The sequence below is a fragment of the Coregonus clupeaformis genome, unplaced genomic scaffold (genome assembly GCF_020615455.1).
Source record: "Coregonus clupeaformis isolate EN_2021a unplaced genomic scaffold, ASM2061545v1 scaf0645, whole genome shotgun sequence".
NCBI classification, from domain to species: domain Eukaryota; kingdom Metazoa; phylum Chordata; class Actinopteri; order Salmoniformes; family Salmonidae; genus Coregonus; species Coregonus clupeaformis.
In genome coordinates this window covers 132,420-145,000 of record NW_025534100.1, presented here as the reverse complement: position 1 = coordinate 145,000, position 12,581 = coordinate 132,420, and the positions used below count along the sequence as shown (strand labels likewise).

Genomic DNA, 12,581 nt, shown 5'->3' with positions numbered 1-12,581 from the left:
AATCTCTATCTAATCTATCTATCCTCTATCTATCTAATCTCTATCTCTCTTATCTATCTAATCTCTATATCTCTCTATATCTATATCTCTCTATCTAATCTCTATATCTATATCTCTCTATCTAATCTCTATATCTCTCTATCTATCTAATCTCTATCTCTCTAATCTCTATCTAATCTCTCCATATCTCTATATCTAATCTCTATCTATCTAATCTCTATATCTCTCTCTATCTATCTAATCTCTATATCTCTCTCTATCTATCTAATCTCTCTATCTAATCTCTATCTCTCTCTATCTAATCTCTATCTAATCTCTATATCTCTATCTAATCTCTATCTCTATATCTCTCTATATCTCTATCTATCTAATCTCTATCTCTCTCTCTCTCTCTCTCTCTCTAATCTCTATCTAATCTCTATCCATCTAATCTCTCTCTATCTATCTAATCTCTATCTCTATCTCGCTCTCTCTATCTAATATCTATCTAATCTCGATCTCGCTCTCTCTATCTAATATCTCTATCTAATCTCGATCTCGCTCTCTCTATCTAATATCTCTATCTAATCTCTATCTCTCCATATCTCTATCTCTCTAATCTCTATCTATCTAATCTCTATCTCTCTCTCTCTCTCTCTCTCTCTCTAATCTCTATCTAATCTCTATCCATCTAATCTCTCTCTATCTATCTAATCTCTATCTCTATCTCGCTCTCTCTATCTAATATCTATCTAATCTCGATCTCGCTCTCTCTATCTAATATCTCTATCTAATCTCGATCTCGCTCTCTCTATCTAATATCTCTATCTAATCTCTATCTCTCCATATCTCTATCTATCTAATCTCTATCTATCTAATCTCTATATCTCTCTATCTAATCTCTATCTATCTAATCTCCATCTCTCTCTCTATCTAATCTCTATCTATCTCTATCTCTATCTAATCTCCATCTCTCTCTCTATCTAATCTCTATCTCTCCATATCTCTATCTATCTAATCTCTATCTCTCCATATCTCTATCTATCTAAGCTCTATATCTCTCTATCTAATCTCTATCTAATCTCCATATCTCTATCTAATCTCTATCTCTCCATATCTCTATCTATCTAATCTCTATCTATCTAATCTCTATATCTCTCTATCTAATCTCCATCTCTCCCTCCCCCTCCTCTCCCCTCTCTCCCCCCAGGGTGGTGAGCGGTAGCCGTGATGCTACGTTGCGTCTGTGGGACGTAGAGTCTGGCGAGTGTCTCCACGTCCTAACGGGTCATGTGGCGGCGGTGCGGTGTGTCCAGTACGACGGGCGCAGGGTGGTCAGCGGTGGATACGACTTCATGGTCAAAGTCTGGGACCCTGAGACAGAGACCTGTCTACACACACTACAGGGACACACCAACAGAGTCTATTCACTACAGGTAGGAATATACACACTAACAGAGTCTATTCACTACAGGTAGGAATATACACACTAACAGAGTCTATTCACTACAGGTAGGAATATACACACTGACAGAGTCTATTCACTACAGGTAGGAATATACACACTAACAGAGTCTATTCACTACAGGTAGGAATATACACACTGACAGAGTCTATTCACTACAGGTAGGAATATACACACTAACAGAGTCTATTCACTACAGGTAGGAATATACACACTAACAGAGTCTATTCACTACAGGTAGGAATATACACACTAACAGAGTCTATTCACTACAGGTAGGAATATACACACTAACAGAGTCTATTCACTACAGGTAGGAATATACACACTAACAGAGTCTATTCACTACAGGTAGGAATATACACACCGACAGAGTCTATTCACTACAGGTAGGAATATACACACTAACAGAGTCTATTCACTACAGGTAGGAATATACACACTAACAGAGTCTATTCACTACAGGTAGGAATATACACACTAACAGAGTCTATTCACTACAGGTAGGAATATACACACTGACAGAGTCTATTCACTACAGGTAGGAATATACACACTAACAGAGTCTATTCACTACAGGTAGGAATATACACACTGACAGAGTCTATTCACTACAGGTAGGAATATACACACTAACAGAGTCTATTCACTACAGGTAGGAATATACACACTGACAGAGTCTATTCACTACAGGTAGGAATACACACACTAACAGAGTCTATTCACTACAGGTAGGAATATACACACTAACAGAGTCTATTCACTACAGGTAGGAATATACACACTGACAGAGTCTATTCACTACAGGTAGGAATATACACACTGACAGAGTCTATTCACTACAGGTAGGAATATACACACTAACAGAGTCTATTCACTACAGGTAGGAATATACACACTGACAGAGTCTATTCACTACAGGTAGGCGTTAGAACAGAGACTTCCCAGTTCTTGTGTCTTAGTTGTATGTGGATTTGGTGCTCCTGACATTAACCCTCCTCTCCTCCACCAGTTTGACGGTGTCTACGTGGTCAGTGGATCTCTGGACACCTCCATCAGAGTATGGGACATCGAGACGGGGGGGTGTGTCCACACGCTGACCGGCCACCAATCACTGACCAGTGGTATGGAACTAAAGAATAACATCCTGGTCTCTGGCAACGCGGACTCTACTGTCAGGGTGTGGGATATACGGACTGGACAGTGTCTCCACACACTACAAGGTGAGATTATACACACTGTATATACAGCAGTATACTGTCTTGGATATATGGACAGGACAGTGTCTCCAAGGACCGGTTTGGAATGAAGCTGAAATATACTTCTGACTAGACTGGAATGTCCTATCTAGTCCAAGTCTACAGGTCTGTGGTTTAAACCTTAGTTTAGAGCGATGTTTTGGGTAGGGGGGTACTTGTGAGTTGATGGAGCTGAAGGTGGGTGGGGGGGGGGGTGATGTTCTCATTAGTAACAGTGGAGGAGATGAGGGGGGGTTGAGAGCTGACGGTCTCATTAGTAACATTGGGGGGGTCAAGGTCAGCTGTATAATTGGGTCACCTCTAGTGGTCCCCCATTCATCCTTACAATAAAGAAACAATGGAACATTCCTGTGTGTCTTGGTGAACAAGTGTGTTTTGTTCTCTTTGAGAGGGGTGTGGTTGGTTCTCAGAGGGGTGTGGTTGGTTCTCAGAGGGGTGTGGTTGGTTCTCAGAGGGGTGTGGTTGGTTCTCAGAGGGGTGTGGTTGGTTCTCAGAGGGGGGTGTGGTTCGTTCTCAGAGGGGTGTGGTTCTCTGTTTTAGTGGCTTGGAGTATGTTACTGATTTATAGTCTCTTCCATTTTGAAAGGGGGGGGGGGTCATTGGTGGTTGGTGCCATTCAATATTAGAGAGGCTGGTTTTAATTTTTCATGAGCGTGGCCTTATTTCTATTACAGCATATTGGATGACTGTCATCCGTATTCCATTCACCCAGTTCAATGTAACATCGATAGGTTTAGGCTACAACATGATACTCTAATGTTCCCTGTACCCATCATGAGGTTGCTACAACCTAGCCTATGAATGAAAGTTTACAACGTAGGTGCACAGGTCGAAAGACAAATTGTAATTAAGGTGACAGACAGTGACACATTCAATACCGCCTTGAACACTGTTGAAAGGGGCAGGTCATCGAGCTAATCTGGGGTGTAATCATTAGTCGAGGACGTTCAGTTTTCTCTTATCACAGCCCTCGGCCTACAATGTCGGCGTCCCCGTGGAAATCTAATTGACATAATAAAGAAATCCCCATCAAAATCTGCCTGTTTAAGCTAGAGATATGTTGCATGGGCTGCGTCTCAATCCACCACATCCGCCGATATCGCCCTTCCTCATCTGCGGTGAAAGGTGACAGAGCTCAGAGCGGTGTGTGTCAGACCATGTGACATCCCGAAAAATCGGTCTTCTCACGAAAACGTCTGTAGTTTAAAACGGTTTGGTTTAAAAAACGTCTGTAGCGTCCGAACGGTTTGGCCTAAAAAACGTCTGTAGCGTCCGAACGGTTTGGCCTAAAAAACGTCTGTAGCGTCCGAACGGTTTGGCCTAAAAACGTCTGTAGCGTCCGAACGGTTTGGCCTAAAAAACGTCTGTAGCGTCCGAACGGTTTGGCCTAAAAAACGTCTGTAGCGTCCGAACGGTTTGGCCTAAAAAACGTCTGTAGCGTCCGAACGGTTTGGCCTAAAAAACGTCTGTAGCGTCCGAACGGTTTGGCCTAAAAAACGTCTGTAGCGTCCGAACGGTTTGGCCTAAAAAACGTCTGTAGCGTCCGAACGGTTTGGCCTAAAAAACGTCTGTAGCGTCCGAACGGTTTGGCCTAAAACGTCTGTAGCGTCCGAACGGTTTGGCTTAAAAACGCGTCTGTAGCGTCCGAACGGTTTGGCTTAAAAAAGCGTCTGTAGCATCCGACGGTTTGGCCTAAAAAGCGTCTGTAGCGTCCGAACGGTTTGGCCTAAAAAACGTCTGTAGCGTCCGAACGGTTTGGCCTAAAAAACGTCTGTAGCGTCCGAACGGTTTGGCCTAAAAAACGTCTGTAGCGTCCGAACGGTTTGGCCTAAAAAACGTCTGTAGCGTCCGAACGGTTTGGCCTAAAAAACGTCTGTAGCGTCCGAACGGTTTGGCCTAAAAACGTCTGTAGCGTCCGAACGGTTTGGCCTAAAAAACGTCTGTAGCGTCCGAACGGTTTGGCCTAAAAAACGTCTGTAGCGTCGAACGGTTTGGCTAAAAAGCGTCTGTAGCGTCCGAACGGTTTGGCCTAAAAAACGTCTGTAGCGTCCGAACGGTTTGGCCTAAAAAACGTCTGTAGCGTCCGAACGGTTTGGCCTAAAAAACGTCTGTAGCGTCCGAACGGTTTGGCCTAAAAAACGTCTGTAGCGTCCGAACGGTTTGGCCTAAAAAACGTCTGTAGCGTCCGAACGGTTTGGCCTAAAAAACGTCTGTAGCGTCCGAACGGTTTGGCCTAAAAACTATTATGACTCTATTGAAACACGATGGAGTTCTACATTAAAATAAATAAAATAAAACGAGTTTCTTGATCTTATATCTCAGGCCCCGTGTAGCTCAGTTGGTAGAGCGTGGCGTTTGCAACGCCATGGTTGTGGGTTCAATTCCCACGGTGGGCCAGTATGGAAAAATGTATGCACTCACTAACTGTAAGTCGCTCTGGATAAGAGCGTCTGCTAAATGACTCAAAAAATTATATATATATATATATAGTAGACACTTCAGAACAAACTTCCTTTTGATTTGTTTTTGGGGACTGTCTGTTGAACTTATTTAGGCTTGCCATTACAAAAGGCTTGAATACTTATTGACTCAAGACATTTTTAGTTTTTCATTTTGTATTTAATTTGGAGAGAGAAAAAATCTAAAAACATAATTCCACTTTGACATCATGGGGTATTGTGTGTAGACCAGTGACACAACATCTCTGTTTAATCCATTTTAAATTCAGGCTGTAACACAATAAAATGTGGAAAAAGCCAAGGGGTGTGAACACTGTCTGGAGGCCCTGTATGTATCATACCTCCCAGATACCAATCAGCACTAACCTGTCTACAGTTCTCCTACTATAACTAAACCCCCTCTGTCCCCCTCCTCCTCTGTCCCACTCCCCCTCTCTCCCACTCCTCCTCTGTCCCACTCCCTCTCTGTCCCCCTCCCCCTCTGTCCCACTCCCCCTCTCTCCCACTCCCCCTCTGTCCCCCTCCCCCTCTGTCCCACTCCCCCTCTCTCCCACTCCCCCTCTGTCCCCCTCCCCCTCTGTCCCACTCCCCCTCTCTCCCACTCCCCCTCTGTCCCCCCCCCCTCTCTCCCACTCCTCCTCTGTCCCACTCCTCTCTGTCCCCCTCCCCCTCTGTCCTCCTCCTCTCTCCCACTCCCCCTCTGTCCCCCTCCCCCTCTGTCCCCCTCCCCTCTCTCTCACTCCCTCTCTGTCCCCCTCCCCCTCTGTCCCACTCCTCCTCTGTCCCCCTCCCCCTCTGTCCCCCTCCCCCTCTGTCCCCCCTCCCCTCTCTCCCACTCCCCCTCTGTCCCCCTCCCCTCTCTCCCACTCCTCCTCTGTCCCACTCCTTCTCTGTCCCACTCCCCTCTGTCCCCCTCCCCTCTGTCCCCCCTCCCCCTCTGTCCCCCTCCCCCTCTGTCCCCCTCCTCCTCTGTCCCCCTCCCCTCTGTCCCCCTCCCCTCTGTCCCCCTCCCCCTCTCTCCCACTCCTCCTCTGTCCCCCTCCCTCTCTGTCCCACTCCCCTCTGTCCCCTCCCCTCTGTCCCCCTCCCCCTCTCTCCCACTCCCCCTCTGTCCCCCTCCCCTCTGTCCCACTCCCTCTCTGTCCCACTCCCTCTCTGTCCCACTCCCTCTCTGTCCCACTCCCTCTCTGTCCCCCTCCCCCTCTGTCCCCCTCCCTCCTCTGTCCCCCTCCCCTCCTCTGTCCCCCTCCCCCTCTGTCCCCCTCCCCCTCTGTCCCCCTCCCCCTCTGTCCCCTCTCCCCTCTGTCCCCCTCCCCCTCTGTCCCCCTCCCCCTCTGTCCCCCCCCTCTCTGTCCCACTCCCCCTCTGTCCCCCTCCCCTCTCTCCCCCTCCCCTCTGTCCCCTCCCCCTCTGTCCCCCTCCCCCTCTGTCCCTCCCTCTCTGTCCCACTCCTCTCTGTCCCCCTCCCCCTCTGTCCCCCTCCCCTCCTCTGTCCCCCTCCCCTCTGTCCCCCTCCCCTCTGTCCCCCTCCCCCTCTGTCCCCCTCCTCCTCTGTCCCCCTCCCCCTCTGTCCCCCCCCCCTCTGTTCCCCTCCCCTCTGTCCCCCTCCCTCTCTGTCCCACTCCCCCTCTGTCCCCCTCCCCCTCTGTCCCCCTCCCCCTCTCTCCCACTCCTCCTCTGTCCCACTCCTCCTCTGTCCCACTCCCTCTCTGTCCCCCTCCCCCTCTGTCCCACTCCCTCTCTGTCCCCCTCCCCCTCTGTCCCCCTCCCCTCTGTCCCACTCCCCTCTGTCCCCCTCCCCCTCTGTCCCCCTCCCCCTCTGTCCCACTCCCTCTCTGTCCCACTCCCTCTCTGTCCCACTCCCTCTCTGTCCCACTCCCCCTCTGTCCCCCCCCCTCTCTCCCACTCCTCCTCTGTCCCACTCCTCTCTGTCCCACTCCCTCTCTGTCCCCCTCCCCCTCTCTCCCACTCCCCTCTGTCCCCCTCCCCCTCTCCCCACTCCTCCTCTGTCCCACTCCCTCTCTGTCCCCCTCCCCCTCTCTCCCACTCCTCCTCTGTCCCACTCCCTCTCTGTCCCACTCCCTCTCTGTCCCCCTCCCCCTCTGTCCCACTCCCTCTCTGTCCCACTCCCTCTCTGTCCCACTCCTCCTCTGTCCCCCTCCCCCTCTGTCCCACTCCCCCTCTGTCCCCCTCCCCCTCTGTCCCACTCCCCCTCTGTCCCCCCTCCCCTCTGTCCCCCTCCCCTCTGTCCCCCTCCCCCTCTGTCCCCCTCTGTCCCCCTCCCCTCTGTCCCACTCCCCCTCTGTCCCCCTCCCCCTCTGTCCCCCTCCCCCTCTGTCCCCCTCCCCCTCTCTCCCACTCCTCCTCTGTCCCACTCCCTCTCTGTCCCACTCCCCCTCTGTCCCACTCCCCCTCTGTCCCCCTCCCCTCTCCCACTCCTCCTCTGTCCCCCTCCCCCTCTGTCCCCCTCCCCTCTGTCCCACTCCCTCTCTGTCCCACTCCCTCTCTGTCCCCCTCCCCTCTCTCCCACTCCTCCTCTGTCCCACTCCCTCTCTGTCCCACTCCCTCTCTGTCCCCCCTCCCCTCTCTCCCACTCCCCCTCTGTCCCCCTCCCTCTCTGTCCCACTCCCCTCTGTCCCCCCTCCCCTCTCTCCCACTCCTCCTCTGTCCCCCTCCCCTCTGTCCCCCTCCCCTCTGTCCCCCTCCCCCTCTGTCCCCCTCCCCTCTGTCCCACTCCCTCTCTGTCCCCCTCTGTCCCACTCCCTCTCTGTCCCACTCCCCCTCTTCTCTCTCCTCTCTCTCCAGGTCCCCATAAGCACCAGTCGGCAGTAACCTGTCTCCAGTTCTCTCGCTCCCTGGTGGTCTCGTCATCAGATGACGGTACAGTGAAGCTGTGGAGCCTGGCGACGGGGGAGTGGCTCAGAGACCTGGTGGCTCTGCAGAGTGGAGGATCCGGGGGAGTGGTCTGGAGGATCAGGTAAAGAAATGAGACGTACAGGGGGGAGTGGCTCAGAGACCTGGTGACCCGGCAGAGTGGAGGCTGGGGGGGGGGGGGATCAGGTAAAAAACCAGGACATATTCACAAAGCGTCCGACTAGGACTGCTGATCTAGGATCATGTCCCCTTAGCCATTCATTATCATTATAGTCGAATTGGCAAAACTGACCCACGAAGCGTCTCAGAAAAGGTCCTTGGAATCCTGTCAAACAGCTCCGGGTTTTGGGATGATTTTAAAAACACTGCTCAGACAAACAGAGCCAGGAGTAAACTCAACTCATGACAGTTGGGAGGTACCGGAGAGGAAAGACGGTGTTGACGCTCATTGACATTGTTGCAAATGATGGGAAATAACCAATCAGGATGAGGCGTCGCCAGCTGTGACCTCTACAGCGGGTTTCAGACCAACCACGGTGAATGTTGACTGTACGTCAAAATGTTGCATTGATAAAACGTTTGATATCATTTTAGCCTGACACAATCACTTTTCAATAATGTGATGGCATATTCCACTGAATCATACAGGATGATGCCATTTGAAAGCGGAATTTTGATAATATTACCGTTAAATATCAACACACTCGTCACTCCCGTTAAACAACTCTGAATGACACAGTAGGCATCACGTCACTTCTCAACAATGTTTCATACCACGTTAGAAAGGTCTATCATTTTAACACAATCAAAGTTAACATAGGCCCTAGATGCTTCAGACTGGTAACACTAACCCTCTCTCTCCTCTCTCCAGGGTGTCTAACACCAGACTGGTAACACTAACCCTCTCTCTCTCCTCTCTCCAGGGTGTCTAACACCAGACTGGTAACACTAACCCTCTCTCTCTCCTCTCTCCAGGGTGTCTAACACCAGACTGGTAACACTAACCCTCTCTCTCCTCTCTCCAGGGTGTCTAACACCAGACTGGTAACACTAACCCTCTCTCTCTCCTCTCTCCAGGGTGTCTAACACCAGACTGGTAACACTAACCCTCTCTCTCCTCTCTCCAGGGTGTCTAACACCAGACTGGTAACACTAACCCTCTCTCTCCTCTCTCCAAGGTGTCTAACACCAGACTGGTAACACTAACCCTCTCTCTCTCCTCTCTCCAGGGTGTCTAACACCAGACTGGTAACACTAACCCTCTCTCTCTCCTCTCTCCAGGGTGTCTAACACCAGACTGGTAACACTAACCCTCTCTCTCTCCTCTCTCCAAGGTGTCTAACACCAGACTGGTAACACTAACCCTCTCTCTCTCCTCTCTCCAGGGTGTCTAACACCAGACTGGTAACACTAACCCTCTCTCTCCCTCTCTCAAAGGTGTCTAACACCAGACTGGTAACACTAACCCTCTCTCTCTCCTCTCTCCAGGGTGTCTAACACCAGACTGGTAACACTAACCCTCTCTCTCTCCTCTCTCCAGGGTGTCTAACACCAGACTGGTAACACTAACCCTCTCTCTCCTCTCTCCAGGGTGTCTAACACCAGACTGGTAACACTAACCCTCTCTCTCCTCTCTCTCAGGGTGTCTAACACCAGACTGGTAACACTAACCCTCTCTCTCTCCCTCTCTCCAGGGTGTCTAACACCAGACTGGTAACACTAACCCTCTCTCTCTCCTCTCTCCAGGGTGTCTAACACCAGACTGGTAACACTAACCCTCTCTCTCTCCTCTCTCCAGGGTGTCTAACACCAGACTGGTAACACTAACCCTCTCTCTCTCCTCTCTCCAGGGTGTCTAACACCAGACTGGTAACACTAACCCTCTCTCTCCTCTCTCCAGGGTGTCTAACACCAGACTGGTAACACTAACCCTCTCTCTCCTCTCTCCAGGGTGTCTAACACCAGACTGGTAACACTAACCCTCTCTCCTCTCTCCAGGGTGTCTAACACCAGACTGGTAACACTAACCCTCTCTCTCTCCTCTCTCCAGGGTGTCTAACACCAGACTGGTAACACTAACCCTCTCTCTCTCCTCTCTCCAGGGTGTCTAACACCAGACTGGTAACACTAACCCTCTCTCTCTCCTCTCTCCAGGGTGTCTAACACCAGACTGGTAACACTAACCCTCTCTCTCCTCTCTCCAGGGTGTCTAACACCAGACTGGTAACACTAACCCTCTCTCTCTCTCTCTCCAGGGTGTCTAACACCAGACTGGTAACACTAACCCTCTCTCTCTCTCTCTCCAGGGTGTCTAACACCAGACTGGTAACACTAACCCTCTCTCTCTCCTCTCTCCAGGGTGTCTAACACCAGACTGGTAACACTAACCCTCTCTCTCTCCTCTCTCCAGGGTGTCTAACACCAGACTGGTAACACTAACCCTCTCTCTCCTCTCTCTCAGGGTGTCTAACACCAGACTGGTAACACTAACCTCTCTCTCTCCTCTCTCCAGGGTGTCTAACACCAGACTGGTAACACTAACCCTCTCCTCTCTTTCCAGGGTGTCTAACACCAGACTGGTAACACTAACCCTCTCTCTCTCCTCTCTCCAGGGTGTCTAACACCAGACTGGTAACACTAACCCTCTCTCTCTCCTCTCTCCAGGGTGTCTAACACCAGACTGGTAACACTAACCCTCTCTCTCTCCTCTCTCCAGGGTGTCTAACACCAGACTGGTAACACTAACCCTCTCTCTCTCCTCTCTCCAGGGTGTCTAACACCAGACTGGTAACACTAACCCTCTCTCTCTCCTCTCTCCAGGGTGTCTAACACCAGACTGGTAACACTAACCCTCTCTCTCTCCTCTCTCCAGGGTGTCTAACACCAGACTGGTAACACTAACCCTCTCTCTCTCTCTCTCTCCAGGGTGTCTAACACCAGACTGGTAACACTAACCCTCTCTCTCTCCTCTCTCCAGGGTGTCTAACACCAGACTGGTAACACTAACCCTCTCTCTCTCCTCTCTCCAGGGTGTCTAACACCAGACTGGTAACACTAACCCTCTCTCTCTCCTCTCTCCAAGGTGTCTAACACCAGACTGGTAACACTAACCCTCTCTCTCTCCTCTCTCCAGGGTGTCTAACACCAGACTGGTAACACTAACCCTCTCTCTCTCCTCTCTCCAGGGTGTCTAACACCAGACTGGTAACACTAACCCTCTCTCTCCTCTCTCCAGGGTGTCTAACACCAGACTGGTAACACTAACCCTCTCTCTCTCCTCTCTCCAGGGTGTCTAACACCAGACTGGTAACACTAACCCTCTCTCCTCTCTCCAGGGTGTCTAACACCAGACTGGTAACACTAACCCTCTCTCTCTCCTCTCTCCAGGGTGTCTAACACCAGACTGGTAACACTAACCCTCTCTCTCCTCTCTCCAGGGTGTCTAACACTAGACTGGTAGCAGCCGTTGGCAGCAGGAACGGGACAGAGGAGACTAAACTCATGGTGCTGGACTTTGACCTCACTGACAACCACAAGTGATGTCATCAGGAGAGGATGCGATGTCATTCGATAAGGATGTGAGGTAATCAAAGAGGGACCCAATATCTTCATATGGGAACTGAAAACTTGTGATGATGAGGAAAGGGGGTGAGGAGGAGGAATTATGACAGAGGACAATGTAAGAATCCCCCAATGGAAGGACTGAGTGCCATCTGGAGATGACTCCAAAATGTCCCCCCTTCCTTATCCTCACCACAACCCTGGGTCACCAAACCCCCATCTTTTCTTTCTGACCTAAAACACTGCTACGCTGATACTGACCAGTGAAGAGATGGTACACAAGATCAACTCTCTGTGACTGGAAGAAACCACGAGAGGACTCACTGGCCAACCGACTGACCCGTCTGGCTGTGGCTGACCAGCTAACCGACCGTCCGGCTGACCGACCGGCTGACCGACCGGCCGACAACCCAAAGGCCTAAACTGAGTGTGACTTCTGTAACTCCACCCAGACTACTGCAGGATGTATAGACTGTATATGAGGCCGATTACAGATCTAGAGAGACAGCCAACCCCATCTGATCAGCATGATGGTCTGAAGTGACTACAGGTCTGAGACCAGATCTGTTCGGTCTTCAGCCAAACCCCATCTGATCAGCATGATGGTCTGAAGTGACTAAAGGGACTGAGACAGTCTATTGGACTGGAGAGACACTGGACTCTATGGATGTGTCCCAAAGGGCACCCTATTCCCTATATAGTGCACTACTTTAGACCAGAGAATGGCACCCTATTCCCTATATAGTGCACTACTTTAGACCAGAGAATGGCACCCTATTCCCTATATAGTGCACTACTTTAGACCAGAGAATGGCACCCTATTCCCTATATAGTGCACTACTTTAGACCAGAGAATGGCACCCTATTCCCTATATAGTGCACTACTTTAGACCAGAGAATGGCACCCTATTCCCTATATAGTGCACTACTTTAGAACCAGAGAATGGCACCCTATTCCCTATAGTGCACTACTTTAGACCAGAG

At 50.5% G+C, this 12,581-nt stretch overlaps 1 protein-coding gene across 2 annotated transcripts in view; it reads left to right on the top strand.

Moving 5' to 3' along the window:
• Positions 1–12,345, top strand: part of LOC121554494 (F-box/WD repeat-containing protein 7) — a 56,128-nt gene extending 43,783 nt beyond the window's left edge. For both annotated transcript variants that reach the window (XM_041868097.2, XM_041868099.2), the window contains 4 exons: positions 1,190–1,415; positions 2,457–2,667; positions 7,968–8,139; positions 11,474–12,345. In XM_041868097.2, coding sequence (XP_041724031.1) covers positions 1,190–1,415; positions 2,457–2,667; positions 7,968–8,139; positions 11,474–11,576 — 712 coding nt within the window. In that variant the 3' untranslated portion in view covers positions 11,577–12,345. The remainder of the gene's footprint in view (positions 1–1,189; positions 1,416–2,456; positions 2,668–7,967; positions 8,140–11,473) is intronic.
• Positions 12,346–12,581: the final 236 nt, after the last annotated feature.